At 45.7% G+C, this 16469-nt stretch overlaps 1 protein-coding gene across 14 annotated transcripts in view; it reads right to left on the bottom strand.

Annotated features, from left to right (window-relative positions):
- Positions 1-16469, bottom strand: part of ABLIM1 (actin binding LIM protein 1) — a 174889-nt gene that overhangs the window by 149678 nt on the left and 8742 nt on the right. For all 14 annotated transcript variants that reach the window (XM_066620051.1, XM_066620045.1, XM_066620043.1 and 11 more), the window contains exon 2: positions 1753-1887. In XM_066620051.1, the coding sequence (XP_066476148.1) occupies positions 1753-1887 (135 nt within the window). The remainder of the gene's footprint in view (positions 1-1752; positions 1888-16469) is intronic.

The raw sequence follows: 16469 nt of genomic DNA, 5'->3' as shown, positions 1-16469 counted from the left end.
TGCCATTAACATTTATTTGACTTCTTTCCCAGCTTATTGCATGGGCACAGGGAAGGTCACCATACACTCTTTACCCTCATAACCACCTCTGTTGAAATGAGTTTTGTAGCATTTGCTTAATTGTCTAAAGCCCCACACTATCTCCTTGCCACCAGTGTCAATTCAGTCAAACCAAAAAGGCATGTGCTGCATCCTGTGGTGGTGGGGTGACACAAAGGCAAATAGGAGGTAAGTTTGCCTACTGTACTACACCTATTTTAGTGGTGTATTTTTCAAGGAGGGAAAAGGGGCAGGGAGGTTTTTGAAAGAGGAGATAAGATCTGGCATGTATCATTGCTGCCAGATCCACTTGGAAGCTGAGGCAGCAGGCCAACACCGCCAGCACCATACTGCTACAGTGGCAGCTCCAAAATGGCTGTCCCATGGAACACAATGCAACTTATTCATGAATAAATACCTATAGGATCATGCCATAAAACAGCGACTCCTCTGGAAGTACTGTAGTACAACTTCTCTGGGTGGATTCAACTAAGGGCGCAATCCTAACCCCTTATGTCAGTGCTTTCCAGCACTGGCATAGTGGTGCCAATGGGACATGAGCTGCATCCTGCAGTTGGGTGTCACTCACGGAGGCCTCCTCAAAGTAAGGGAATGTTTGTTCCCTTACCTCAGAGCTGCATTGCCCTTATGTCAGTGCTGGAAAGCACTGACATAAGGGGTTACGACTGCGCCCTAAAAGTCTTGACCAAACGCACCCAGTGAGTGTTACAACTGAAGGTATTTCTACCCCCATTCAACAGCCCACACCAAAGCACGATTCTGCACATTTGGTTTTACACTCAAGTCATCTTGTTCCCCAAAACACTTCTGAAATAGTATATGTTCCTCTTCTCCTCACTAATGTCTGAGCATGTTTTTTTCTTCCTGGAACCTAGAATTTATGACTAAATTCATTCATACTGCATTAGAAGGCAGACAGTGAGAACACAAGAGATTAAGAGCCCAATCCTATCCAACTGTCCAGTTCCAGCACAGCCGCAACACAGTCCCGAGATAAGGGAACAAATGTTCCCATATCTTGAGTAGTCCTCTGTGACTGTCTCCCCAACACAGGAAATAGTGCATACCCCATTGGCACAGCAGCACTGGCACTGGAAAATTGGATAGGATTGGGCCCTAACAGCCCAGTCCTGAGCTTGCTCCACCAGTACTGAGTGTCGCAAACATGTCATAAAGCACATTCGCGGCCTTCAGTGCTGGTCCAGGGCTAGCATCTGAGGATCACCGGTGCTTTGCCTCTCACGCGGACCGCTGGACTCCAGAGAGGTGAGTGAGGATATGGGGGAGTCAGGGACAAGGCTTTCTGGGGTGGGGGAGGCGGGGAGAGGAGGAAGGACCGGCGGAGCTGAGCTCTGCCACATTCAGAACCTCTGTGTCGAGCCACAGGGCCAACACAGACGTTCTCGATTCTACAGCAGCCCAAGGGATTGCCACAGAATCAAGTAGCCCTATTGTGGGGCTACTTGCCTTACCTGGGGAAAGGGGACAAAAGTTCCCTTCTCCTGAGGTTCTGCCAGTGCTGCCTGGTTAGCGCTCAGGATGTCATGGCAGCCATTTTCGGCACTGCAGCAGCTCTGCACTCCGGACAGCACAGGGTTGGGCTGTAATTCCTCACACCCTTTGGATGATGAAGAGATGTAAAAGATCCAACTTCCTCAGTTCACAAACTTGAAATAAGAAGTGAAACAGTACCTTTGCATGTGAAACATTTGATGTGGAAATGTCTGGCCTGGACGCGAAGCACTTCGCCTTTACATGGCTCCCCACACTTATGGCAGTGGATGACTGGCTTCTCAGTGGAGTGGTGAGGCTCCTGAGGGTGGGCCACTGTAAAAACCAAAATATGTACAAATTAAAAACCTTTTAGACTAGCATTTGTGAGAAGGCAAAAAAGAGATTTGTATAAAAAATAGTTTTGTTTACTAAAGCTCGTAGTTAACACCTAGTTTTTTTTACTTGTGAAATTGTCAGCAAAAATCTGTTTTCCCTTTAAAACTAAATAGTGTCGTGCACTAACAGCACTATAGTAGAATTACTAATTTCCTATTTAGAATATTTTATGAAAGTGTTACTGCTTGGAAGACAAACATTCTTTGTTTCCTCCTTCCCCTCTTATAGGTTTCTGGCTTTCTATTTAGAGTGCCCTGTTACTTAATCCATATGAGTACACAGGACACCGAAAAGGAACGGCAACTAATATTTTAATTAGCAATTATTTCTAAATAAGACCCCTGGAGAACCTAGCCTTCAGTGAACCCTCCCTAATCTGTAAGTAATGAAGTTCTATTTCTGGAGCACAAGAGTGGGGCTATTAGCTTTCCCAGTAAAGACTACTCCATTAACTAGTAACTGTGGATACACAGGATATATGAAAGAAGGTGGGTAAGTGCCTATGAAGGCATATGGGTATTCATTTACAAAATACTGCAAGCAGTGTTATTTTCTGAGACCCTATTTACATGAAAATCAGAGGTGTAGGAGACAGCCTGATGAGCTTACAAAAATATTCACTGGTGGTGGATACAAAATTCTTTTTCCTCTACCCTTGTTGACTTGACTTATCTTAATAACTGTATTGTAAAAATCTGGAGTATTTTGTACATGCCCACCTAACATTAACACTCTTCATGGCAAGCAATCCTTAAGTCTCATGGGCTTCATTAAAATCCTGTAATTCATCACAGAATATTTTTCTAACTCATGTAATGGATATAGCACTTCTCATTTGCAATTTTCTTCACAAACTTCATAGGGACCAGGGCCAAGACCACACTATTCTATTACGGTAAAAGTTTATTACATTTCTTTACTTATTTATTAAGATACTTTTATTCCACCTTTCCACAACAGATGCTCGAGGTGGCTAACATAATTCTCAATGGAACCTCTAATACATCAGTATCCAGGCCCTCTGGATTCTGTACCAGCATCAAAACAAAACTTTTCACGTTGAACAGCAATACAGCTGGACCCTGGTAGCAGCAAATCCGGCAACAGCCATTTTCAACCACTGTGCCATGGCACACTGGGGTGCCACGAATGGTCCCCAGGTGTGCCACGGGAGTTTGGTGGAGGGTCATTTATTAATAGGACCATTGAGGATATGAGCCACCCACCAACAGCAAGTATGCCTTGTCAATTGCCCAAAAACTGATGGTGTGCCTCAACAATTTTAGTACCTTGTCAGTGTGCCATGAGACAAAAAAGGTTGAAAATCACTGGTTTAGAATAATATATTTTAAAGGAATCCAAAAACCCATGATTTGCCTAAGGATATTATGTAAGACTGCATCTACAGATAAGACAAAAGAGAGCTTTGAAGTTTTAATTTCAAAGGAAGTAGGACTTTTTGAGTACAGTATTTTAGGAAGTAACTGTGATTTGTAAGATGCTCATTAAAAGTTGGCCCAGTTGCACAAAAAATACATAATTTATTTTTATTCCCTATATCTGCACACTTATGACACAGATATGCCCCCAGATCCACATTCTGAACATTAAAATTGCAACACCACCCCACACCACTAAAGCAGGGATAGGCAACCAATGACCCATGGGTCAGATCCAACACACCACCTGAAATTATCCAGCCCATAGTCCCAAAAAGATTTATCCACCTGATCCACAGTGGTCCTGAAAAATAATTCAAGACTGTAATTCTATCTCTGTAAGGCTTACAGCGTAAGCAGACCAGAGGCAGAAGTTTCCTTTGAGCATCATTCTGTGACTGGGCATGTATCTCTCTGCACTGTGCCCATCTCTTTTTACTAAGCTCTATGGCCTAATTAGGAGGTTCGGGCATGCATATTGAATATGCATTTCTTATGACTGACAGAACCAATGTCTGGCCCCTATGTGGAAGACTATGATTTAAGGTACTTCTTCCAAAGGAAGGTCTGGGATGCTAGGATACAAAATGTCAAACTATCAACAGCATCTGTTATTAAAATTGCTCCTATTTATAAAAACAAGAAAGGACACCTCCAAGCAGACCATTCACACTGAATAGTTGTAGTTCTAAGAAACATAATTTGAATTAAGAATTACTTTGTCTGCATTACCCATATTCAAAAACCACAGAATGAGAAACAAAATCCCTCTCCAGTCTTTTTTCCCCCATCCAATTGCCTTGCAGACTTCACGCCAGAGGCAAAAGAATTATTTATTAATGTGACTCAAAGTTTTCACCTTTTATACTTCTCAGTTGAGCAAATGATGGGAAAGTAGAACGGCCTCTCTCACAGTTTCAGAAGGGTCTATATAAATTAGCATTTATATATGCAAAGTACTTCACATGTTTAATCTGTATGTAGTCCTTATAATAACCCTGAAAGGCACGTAAATATTATCCCTGTACTAGAGTTGGGGGAACTGAGACTGATAGAGAGAAGGTTAAGGCTAAGGCTAAAACCACCTAGTGAGAATTCATGGCAGAGGCAAGATTAAAACTGGGGAGATCCTGATTTGTGGTTCAGCCATTACACTACACCAGCTGGTGTAGCACATAAATCCCCATTTACCAGTGTTATGAAGCATGTAAACCTTTGCATGTATATGTACACTGAATGGACATACAGCAGCTTTCATGCAGGTCGGATCATCGCACACTACCATCCCCATAGGCCAGTTTTTCTCAATGTTTCTCCCTCCACCATACCACTTCCCATGGTCCACCTATTCGAAGTACCACCAGAAGCAACTGTCATTATAGTCAGCTATTTCTGGGTTGGGAGGCCAGACGCAATGCGATCAACACCAGTAAGAGGCACAGGGTGGGTGGGAAGGGTATTTTTAAGTATGGAAAAGCATGCTTTTGGAGCTCTGCCCACTGTGCCAAGCCTCCTATCACAGTTGTGTTGCCATCCTGGTCTTACTGCCAGGTGGCAGGTGTCCAGGGCTCCCACGACTACCACCAGACACCAGCTCAAGTACACTGGTGGTATCCATACCACTGGTTAAGAAACACTGCCATAGCCAATAACGTAATTCTTGCACAATGCCTTCTCTGCAGAAATTGTGCAATATGTGATGATGACCTTAAGAGACAGACATAACATTCCACAGGCTTTCCTGTAGCTCAAGGTTTCCACTCCCTATTGCCTTTTCCAGGCTGCTTGCAAGAATCTTGAATGTGCTCTGGCGTCCTTGCTTCTCATTCATGTCCTCCTCACTGGATTTGCAATTTATTTTTGAAATACTTTCACACATATCAGATGTACCACAGATTAAACTGACCTCTGAGAAGCAAGCATCGGGAACCCTGTTTTTAACCAGTGTACGCGTAAAACAAATTCAATGTTGGGTAGATTGAAAATAAGCCTGATTTTAAAAGGACACATTAAACACAATATTTTAACACATTAAACACAAAAGTGAGGGAGTTGTGATGAAAATGCTGGTGACTACTATTTTGCTGGAACCTGCTATCCCCCCCCCCCCCCCGTGGTCCTGGTGATACATAGTTCTGGGGTATTGTGGGTGAATAACGGCAGCCATAAGTGGGAACTGACTCCTACCACCACCACAATGCCCTGGAACGATACATCTGGGGCACTGTAAGGACAAATGACAACTGCCAAGTGACAGACAACTGCTGCTGCTGCAGTCAAGGCAAGCATTACTCGTGAAGCTGGGTGCCACCAAAACAGGAGCAAGTCCACCAAAAAGCATTTTGCAAGGATTCCCCTCAGAACTGGCATCAATCCAACCACGTGTGTGTGACATGCTATCAGTGTATTGCAATGTTTCCTTGTCCACACATGTAGCAGCCAATGAAGCTGAGCAAGAAAAACTCACAATATGATGATATAATGCGACATCATGCATTTTGTAATAAGATATTTTACAGGAGAAAAAGGAGAACATGTAGGACTTTTGATACTAGTAGCAGCCATGCATGTTCATATAGCTCTAGTTTCAGTTTAAAAGAAAAACAACTTTTATTCCTTGTTATTGGGAATTTTCAGAAATTTACATTAAATCAGAAAAAAACACACATGTTGAAATGTTTCAGCTTCCTTCTCCCCCCATCCAACCAGCATAAGAACATATTTTCTTTCTCTAAGAGACAAGGTTTTCTTGGTTCCTCTGTTTGTTTTTAACTCCTTTTCAACACATGTTTGAAACCCGAATACAAATTGCCTGACCCCTTCCAATTTCCTGTGTCTCTTGCATGTTGTCCAATACTACTAAGAGACCCCTTCTGTGTTTGCTGATCTATAGATAGTACTTGATGCATCAGCCATCAACCCCACCCTAGAGAGATTGTTCTTCGTGATCTAACTGGCACTGTGTCCCCTGGGGGCTGGGGCTAAGAATAGGCCCTCAGTTTGGCTGTACTTGTCGTAAGAGGCGACTAAACAGCCACCGGGTAGATGGGACTCGTCAGCCTAGGAAGGCAGCTCATCTAAGAGAAGGAAACTCTGACCTCAAACCTCCACTGCCTTGTGGCTACATCCAGTTCTGGAAAAGGCTTCAGGAGTCAACCTCGAGGCAAAATCAGGAGCCGGAGTCCCTTAGGCAGTTCATGGCTGAACACAGTCACGTTCTGGCAACTCCTGCGTCGCCGCTGGAACCAACCGTATTGGCTTCTGCCTTTCCATTGGACCATTCCAGCGACGTGGAGAGGGGGGATTTGCTGCATGGGTAACAGCCTATCCTCCATACCTTCTTTACCCAGGCTTCGCGCACTGGAGAGGACACTCCAACTTCGCCATACGGCGTCGGCACAACACGGGAAGCAGCAGTTTACCGGTTATAAGTCTTTGCTTGATTGGCGTAGAGCATGACGCCAGGGGCTGCTTCCGACGGTGGGAGAGATCATTGCATCTCATTGGGCAGCTACCGCCCGCCTTAAGCTGGGCAGTCCCCAGCCAGTAAGGTGTTGCCTCGCCACGGTCCGTTAACCTCATGGGGTGCGTGGGGTTTAGGGTGAAAACCGACAAGCGGATCGACAACTCTGCACCATGCAACCGAAAACAGAAAACTACTGCCCTAAAGCTGGGCACCTGGAACGTTAGGACAATGACACCTGGCTTCTCTGATGACCTGCAAGAAATAGACGACGCACGCAAAACAGCTGTCATCGACATGGAGCTGAGCAGACTGCACATGGACATCGTCGCCCTTCAAGAGACTAGGCTGCCAGATTCCGGATCTGTCAAGGAGAGAAATTTCTCATTTTTCTGGCAGGGAAAACCACCAAACGAAACCAGGGAACATGGCGTTGGCTTTGCGGTCAGAAATACCCTGCTGAAATCCATCATCCCACCTACTGTGGGAAGTGAAAGAATTTTGTCCCTGCAGCTCCAGTCATCAGCAGGACCTATCACTCTCATCAGTGCTTATGCACCGACTCTGTCGTCTCCAGCAGAAGCCAAAGACAAATTCTATGATGACCTGGCCACCACTGTCAAGAAAATCCCTGTAAAAGAGCCATTGTTCATCCTCGGCGATTTCAATGCTAGAGTTGGTGCTGATAACAGTTCATGGCCCACTTGCTTAGGTCAGTTTGGCACTGGGAGGATGAACGAAAATGGCCAACGCCTGCTAGAGTTTTGCTGTCATCACGGTCTCTGTGTCAGCAACACGTTCTTCAACACAAAGCCCCAACATAGAGTCTCTTGGAGACATCCAAGATCAAAGCACTGGCACCAGCTCGACCTGATCCTCACCAGACGCTCCAGCCTTCCCAGCATCAAGATCACACGCAGTTATCATGGTGCTGCCTGCGACACTGACCACTCCCTGGTGTGCAGCAGAGTGAAACTGCAAACAAAGCGACTGTATCACACGAAAAAGGAAGGAAGACCTCGCATTGATACCAGCAAGACCCGGGATCAGAGAAAAGTGGAGGAATTTGCACAAGCGCTTGAGGAATCTCTTCCAGGCCCGGCCGACGCAAACGCATCCAACAGATGGGAACATTTCAAGAATACCGTTTACAACACCGCCTTGTCCATATTCGGCAAGAAGACCAACAAGGCGACAGACTGGTTTGAAGCCCACTCTGAGGAGTTGACACCAGTCATTGAGGAAAAGAGGAGAGCTCAAGCAGCATACAAGGTCTGTCCCAGTGAGCGCAACCTGCAGGTCCTCCGAACTGCTCGCAGCAAAGTCCAACAGACTGCCAGGAGATGTGCTAACGACTACTGGCTCCAGCTCTGTTCCGAGATACAGATAGCAGCTGACACGGGCAACATCAAGGGGATGTATGATTGTATCAAGCAGGCCCTAGGTCCAACACAGAGGAAAATTGCCCCTCTGAAGTCTGCCACAGGCGAGGTCATCCAGGATCGGGCGCAGCAGATGGAACGCTGGGTGCAGCACTACTCTGAGCTATATTCCAGAGAAAATGTAGTCACCGAAGAAGCACTGAACAACATTGAGTGCCTGCCTGTACTGGAAGAGCTTGACAGCGAACCAACCCTAGAAGAACTTCACGTGGCCCTGGACTCCCTTGCCTTTGGCAAGGCACCTGGAAAAGACAGCATCCCTGCTGAAGTTCTAAAATGCTGCAAAGAGATCATTGTCACTGAGCTGCATGAAATCCTCTGTCTCTGCTGGAGAGAAGGTGGAGTACCTCAAGACATGAGGGATGCAAACATCATCACGCTGTACAAGAACAAAGGTGACAGGGGTGACTGCAACAACTACCGCGGCATCTCTCTCCTTAGCGTTGTAGGAAAGCTGTTTGCCCGAGTTGTACTAAAGAGGCTCCAGGTACTTGCAGAGAGCGTCTATCCAGAATCGCAGTGTGGATTCCGAGCCAACAGGTCCACCACTGATATGGTATTCTCCCTTAGACAACTGCAGGAGAAATGCAGGGAACAACGACAGCCACTCTTTATAGCCTTCATAGATCTCACAAAGGCTTTCGACCTGGTCAGCAGAGACGGCCTCTTCAAGATTCTCCCCAAGATCGGATGTCCACCCAGGCTCCTCAGCATCATCAGATCCTTCCACAAGGACATGAAGGGCACTGTTGTCTTCGATGGCTCCACATCAGACCCTTTTGACATCCGAAGCGGAGTGAAGCAGGGCTGTGTTCTTGCACCAACCTTGTTTGGGATTTTCTTCGCTGTCCTGCTGAAGCAGGCCTTTGGAACTGCAACAGAAGGCATCTATCTCCGGACCAGATCAGACGGAAAGCTCTTCAACCTCTCCAGACTGAGAGCAAAATCCAAAGTCCAGCTGAAATGTCTGCGTGACTTCCTCTTTGCCGACGATGCAGCTGTCACTACCCACTCTGCCAAAGATCTCCAGCAGCTCATGGATCGTTTTAGCAAGGCCTGCCAAGATTTTGGACTGACAATCAGCCTGAAGAAAACACAGGTCATGGTTCAGGATGTGGACTCACCTCCCTGCATTACAATCTCTGAGCATGAACTGGAGGTTGTCCATGACTTTGTGTACCTTGGCTCAACGATCTCCGACACTCATTCTCTCGATGCCGAGCTAAACAGGCGCATTGGTAAAGCAGCTACCACGTTTTCCAGACTCACAAAGAGAGTCTGGTCCAACAAGAAGCTGACGGAACATACCAAGATCCAGGTCTACAGAGCTTGCGTCCTGAGTACACTTCTGTACTGCAGCGAGTCATGGACTCTTCGCCCACAACAGGAGAGGAAACTGAGCGCTTTCCACATGCGCTGCCTCCGACGCATCCTCGGCATCACCTGGCAGGACAAAGTTCCAAACAACACAGTCCTGGAACGTGCTGGAATCCCTAGCATGTATTCACTGCTGAAACAGAGACGCCTGCGTTGGCTCGGTCATGTCGTGAGAATGGATGATGGCCGGATCCCAAAGGATCTCCTCTATGGAGAACTCGTGCAAGGAAAGCGCCCTACAGGTAGACCACAGCTGCGATACAAGGACATCTGCAAGAGGGATCTGAAGGCCTTAGGGATGGACCTCAACAAGTGGGAAACCCTGGCCTCTGAGCGGCCCGCTTGGAGGCAGGCTGTGCAGCATGGCCTTTCCCAGTTTGAAGAGACACTTTGCCAACAGTCTGAGGCTAAGAGGCAAAGAAGGAAGGCCCATAGCCAGGGAGACAGGCCAGGGACAGACTGCACTTGCTCCCGGTGTGGAAGGGATTGTCACTCCCGGATTGGCCTTTTCAGCCACACTAGACGCTGTGCCAGAACCACCTTTCAGAGCGCGATACCATAGTCTTTCGAGACTGAAGGTTGCCAATACATAACTGGCACTGTGCTATTCAGGAACACATGCCAAGTTGAAATCATGAAGTTGCAGATATCTAAAGAAGCAGCAGAAACTGACAGAAGAGGAGCAGATCAGCTGAATAATATTCTAGAATGACAGGCTTACAGTTGTTCCTAGAATGAAGGTTTCTGTTGCCTCAGGAAAACACTTGCCATCTTGTATCTACCTGCTGTGGATCTTCTGCTTTACCAGGTGAACAGTTAACTCTATTGCAACTCTATCGCAGTAAAGTGAGTGCAAAAAAGGCAACATTTTAATTAACAGGCCACCACCTTAGCCTACATTCCCAGAGTTCAGACATTATGAAATCAGCCTCTCTATGTGTTTGTATTGCAAGGAATAGGAGTTAATATTCATGGAAATCAGCGGCTGTCCCACACATGGTAGAATTTCTCTCTTGCATACCACATATTGCCATTTTATGACAAATGCCTCCTGTTTCTTACTTAGGCAAGAGTAGAATACATATATGTTCAATCTAAGGGCCAAATTACATGTGATGGAAGATGTCTTTGAATCAGTTCTCTTGACTTTACAGGAATAACCTAATTATCCATGAATTTTTCACCTGCCATTTAAAGGAAAAAAGTCATTAACAATAGCCTCGTTAATGTGAAAGAGAGCAGCTGACAATTCATCAGTTGTTCTCTCTCCAGGCACTTAGAACAGCTTCACTCCAAGGCAAGCAACCCCTCCCTTCCCCCTGAGTACATGAAAGAACGATAAATCATTTTGCATTCTTTCCAAGGATGCACTCTGGGTGAAGGGAGGGTGCTGGCTCGAGTGAAGCCTTCCTAAATGCTTGGAGAGAGACAAATTGATGACTTGTCTGCCTAATGACTCTGTCTCACATCACAAAGCTCAGCAAGGCTGTTTTTAAATTGCCTAGCAAAGGGACATTGTTTTTTAAAGCAATGCTTTAATTTGCTTTAATGCGATTTTTGAGTTCTGGGAATGGAGCCCTCACAAATAACAACCTGTATTTTTTAGGTATAAAAGGAGAAGGGATGGGCCCAAAGTGGATTAACAAAATTAATCGGATTTTTAAAAAATGCTAACCATTAGCACCTTGACTGAAGTCAGTTTCAGTACCTTTTCCTGTGTTTTGTTGAGCAGATATTATCTGACTCATGTTCCCTACTCTTTGTTATGCCGATAGGAATGGTATCAATGTCACATCAAGGCTATTGCTACTGAAACAGATGGAGAAAGGGGCACACAACATAGTTGAGCTGCAGTGGTAGACTGGTGTGTGCACCAGAAATTGGCAATCAGGAGGTGACGTAGTCAGGTATTAGGGAAAGGACTGGAGCTCTACCTTCAAACTTAATGTGTTAGCTAGCACATGTAGAAAAGTCAGTTCCTATGTTCCATTTCTCTGACACTAACATCCCACTCTAACACAAAATGGATCTCAAGATTTGGGTATTCAGATGACGCGTGAAGCTGCAGAGATAGAAGTCTGGGTTAGTAGGATTCACTATTAGTTAATAGGCACAAAACAGAGTACAATATGAAAATTCTTAAGAAAGGAACAAAACTTGCTCCTAGCAACAAACTGGGATCACCAGGTGCCAGAGAAGTTCTCAGTCCAGTACTGTCTGAGCAGATATGCACACTGCTACTTTCTTCAACAGAAGTGAGTGACTGCCATTCACTTTCTGGTACTGGCCCATCCTGCATTGAAGGGGACACCTCGGGAATTTTTGCAAAACCCAGACCCTCTTGCTCCTCCTCTGCCTGTCAAAATGATGGACATTTTTGTATGAGGCTACACAGGGTCATCCAAATGGACGGCTCCTGACTGTCAACTGAGAAACTCCTTGAACACATTATCCAGACAGGCTCCCCAGTTATCACTGATCATTCATCAAGATAAAGACAAAGGAACTCCAGCAAGCAAGAGTTCTTCAACTACAGCTGACAAAATTAATCATGTCATTCATTCAGAAAGTCATTTATCTTTATAGATGGGGCTGAAGTATCCCGATGGATTCATTTGGGGCTACATTGGGGCAGGAAAGTTGGATAGGATTGGACCCTGAGGGCTCAATCCTATCCAATTTTCCAGCACTGGTGCAGCTGCAATGCAGCCCTGAGGTAAGGGAAGAAATGTTCCTTATGTCAGGGCTGGAAAGTGGGTTAGGATTGCACCCTAAATAAGTTAAAAGTTAAAAGTTTACAATAAGTATGTTTAAAAATTTATTTAAAATAAAGAACCCTCCTGACCCTCCCAAGCAGTTGTTGATCTGTTAAAAAAAATTCTCCAAGCATCCCAAAGGCTGCAATACTACCATACTTACCTGGAAGTAAACCCATTGACTATCACTGTCAAGAACATATACAGGTCCAACCTTGTTATACACAGATTTGACTCAACGCAAATGGCCACTGCAAATGAGAAGGAATGTGCTGATCCCTAGAGAAGGGGAAAATGCATCACTTTAAAATCACAGTTTAAAAAACTGCTTTTGTTACTGTTGAGCGAGAGTCATACAAGCAATCATTTCATTCTTCAGCTAAGTCAGGCAAAGGAAAGGGGTCCTTTGCATTTCTAATTGCTGACTACCTCTCTACAACAGTAAGAAAAGCTGTTTATAAACCACAATTGTAAAGGGACTCACTTTTTAATTATTTTAAAATTGCTTTTATTTAACACATTTTATGGTATCAGCATGGAGTCCCAGAATCAAACCCCTGTGAATGTTGAGCCATTACCTTATTAGGAGCAATGGAGGGGCAAGAAACCTGGAAGTGGGTCTTTAAATCTATTTTTCCACTGTTTTTATCCACAGATTTTTTTTTTATCCACTAGAGCAGTGTTTCTCAAACTGTGGATCGGGACCCCCTAGGTGGGTCGTGAGACAATTTCAGGTGGGCCCCCATTCATTTTAATATTTTATTTTCAATATATTAGACTTGATGCTACCATGATATGTGACTGTATTTGGGGAAATGTTACAGACCTGTATTTTGAACAGACTACTATATTATTATTGGCAACCTTCAGTCTCAAAAGACTATGGTATCGCACTCTGAAAGGTGGTTCTGGCACAGCGTCTAGTGCGGCTGAAAACGCCAATCTGGGAGTGACAATCCCTTCCACACTGGGAGCAAGTGCAGTCTGTCCCTGGCCTGTCTCCCTGGCTATGGGCCTTCCTTCTTTGCCTCTTTGCCTCAGACTGTTGGCCAAGTGTCTCTTCAAACTGGGAAAGGCCATGCTGCACAGCCTGCCTCCAAGCGGGCCGCTCAGAGGCCAGGGTTTCCCACTTGTTGAGGTCCATCCCTAAGGCCTTCAGATCCCTCTTGCAGATGTCCTTGTATCGCAGCTGTGGTCTACCTGTAGGGCGCTTTCCTTGCACGAGTTCTCCATAGAGGAGATCCTTTGGGATCTGGCCATCATCCATTCTCACGACATGACCGAGCCAACGCAGGCGTCTCTGTTTCAGCAGTGCATACATGCACTTTGTGACTTCCTCTTTGCCGACGATGCAGCTGTCACTACCCACTCTGCCAAAGATCTCCAGCAGCTCATGGATCGTTTTAGCAAGGCCTGCCAAGATTTTGGAACAGACTACTATGTATATGCTTTTAACAATGCTAGTAAATAGGACTTACTCCTGGGTAAGCGTAGGTAGGATTGCAGCCTAGGAGTGTGAAAAATTTCCCTGCTCGATGATGTCACTTCTGGTCATGACATCACTTCCGGTGGGCCCCAACAAGATTCTTTTTCTAAAAAGTGGGTCCCGATGCTAAATGTGTGAGAACCACTGCACTAGAGCAGGGGTGCCCAAACCCCGGTCCTGGGGCCACTTGCGGCCCTCGAGGCCTCTCAATGTGGCCCTCAGGGAGCCCCCAGTCTCCAATGAGCCTTTGGCCCTCCAGAGATTTGTTGGAGCCCACAATGGCCCGACAACTGCTCTCAGTGTGAGGCCAACAGTTTGACCTCTCGCATGAGCTGTGGGATGAGGGCTCCCTCCACTGCTTGTTTTTTCATGTCTGTGATGCAGTAGCGGCAGCAAAGGAAAGGCCAGGCTTGCTTTGTGCAAGGCCTTTTATAGGCCTTGAGCTATTGCAAGACCTTCATTCATTTATATAAGTTCATCTTTAATATATTCATTTATGTAAACTTATGTAAATTTATTCAAATTTTAAATGTAAATTAATTCTTTTTCCCCTGGCTCCCGACACAGTGTCAGAGAGATGATGTGGCCCTCCTGCCAAAAACTTTGGACACCCCTGCACTGGAGGTTCTGGAATGGAACCCAAGCAGATAACGAGACACGATCTGTACTATACATACTAGACTGTTAAAAGTACAGATCTGTAACATTTCCCCGAATGCAGCCACATACCATGGTAGCATCAAGTCTAATATACTGAAAATAAAATACAAATTCTCATGAATGGGGACCCACCTGAAATCGGCTCATGACCCACAGTTTAAGAAACACTGCTGCAAGGCATTTTAATCCTCATACTGCAAATGGAGGGCTGAGACTGGGAGGGACTGCTTTGCCTAAAATCACTTAATGTATTCAAGGGAGTGACAACAATTGAACCAGGGCAGTCCTGATTCATAGCTTAGATTAGGGCTTTTCAACCTGGGGCATCGCTACGCCCCAGCCTGTGGGCCCTGGTCCCTGCCCCCTTAAGGGGCGGGGGTTGCCTGGAGGCAGGGAGGAGGCAGTGGTGCAATCCCCAGGATCATGTTGCTCAGGGGGGCTGCAGGGGCTTGGGTACAAGTACCCAAGCCCCTGCAGCATCCCGGGGGTGTGGGGAGCCCCGCACCACCTGCAGCAGGGCTCCCCGCAGCAGTGAAAGTAGATGCAGAGCGATCGCGCCCCGCCACCACTAAAGCGGAAGTGGAGCGCATCGCTCCACATCTATTTTCACTGCTGCGGGGAGCCCTGCTGCAGGTTGCGCGGGGCTCCCCACACCCCCGGGAGGCTGCAGGGGCTTGGATACGTGTACCCAAGCCCCTGCAGCCCCCTTGAGCGGCACGATCCTGGGGATCGTGCCGCTGCCTTCCCCTGCCCCTTCTGCCTCCCCCCTCCCGCCCACGCAAGAACTTAGTGGATCTCAAACTCTCCCAGCGTTTGAGAACCACTGGCTTAGATTCTTAGCCACTATGCCACACTAGCTCAAGATTTCTTAACTGTTTCAACCTCCAACTACTAGCTTATTTTTAGAGATGTTCTGCACATTCCCAATAGATCCCTAATGACCAGCATGCAAGTGGCCACCCTAAAGACAACTGTTCATTTAATCCATCCAAATTGAAAATTGCCCATTTAATCCATCTGAATGGATGTCACTAATTAACTGACATCATGGACACTCCAAGTAGAAGGGCATCTAACTATTTACTAAGAGACTACCTATTACAAACAGAGAGGAATGGCTGAGGTTTTAAACTTCACCTGCAGCAATGTTGACTTTGCAATCATTTTTTACATCTATATTGGAAGCAAGCTAATCATGGTGTGAAAATGCTGATGACCCAAGCATGGTTGGATTATTTGTTTGCTAAAGTCAGCACTTCAAGTGGGGAACAGAAGGTAGTCTGATAACACTAATGCAGTTTGGAAATGACCTTGTCTAAGAAGACAAGTTTGGTGCACAAAGACGACAAGGAGGTGCAAAAGGCTACAAAACCAAGATTTATTATCATTTCCTTAAAACGTCTGATCAGAAGAGAACTATGAGATCCATTTATAAATAGGGTTCCACTTGGTTCATGAATTAGAATTATTTTTAAGTGGCTGAGAGATACGTACCTGTACTGTAAACACAGTTTGCATACATTGCAGCAGGGCAAAGTCTGGGATACTTTTATGGAAAGAAAAGCATGATTTGCTAAAGAGATGGTCTACGTTAAGGTTACGAAGACATAGCACAATCTTTTGGGTGTTTATTCAGAAGGAATTTCTACTATGTACAAAGAGAGCTTTTTCCCAGGGAAATTGGGATCGCAGCAATGGCCCTGGGCTTTATGTTGATATTGTATGTTTCTTAATGCTTAAGCCTAACCCTAAACTTGCCCCTACTAACTGTGCTAAGAGGCACCCTTTAAGTGGTGCTCTACTTATATGGAGCAAGAGGAGAGCAACTGTCTCTCTCTTCACCCCAGCATGGCATCTTTTCTAATGCCTGTTTGCTGGTGTTTCTTCTGCATCTGC

The sequence above is a fragment of the Tiliqua scincoides genome, chromosome 3, assembly GCF_035046505.1.
Source record: "Tiliqua scincoides isolate rTilSci1 chromosome 3, rTilSci1.hap2, whole genome shotgun sequence".
NCBI lineage: Eukaryota > Metazoa > Chordata > Lepidosauria > Squamata > Scincidae > Tiliqua > Tiliqua scincoides.
This window is presented reverse-complemented; position numbering and strand designations above follow the sequence as displayed.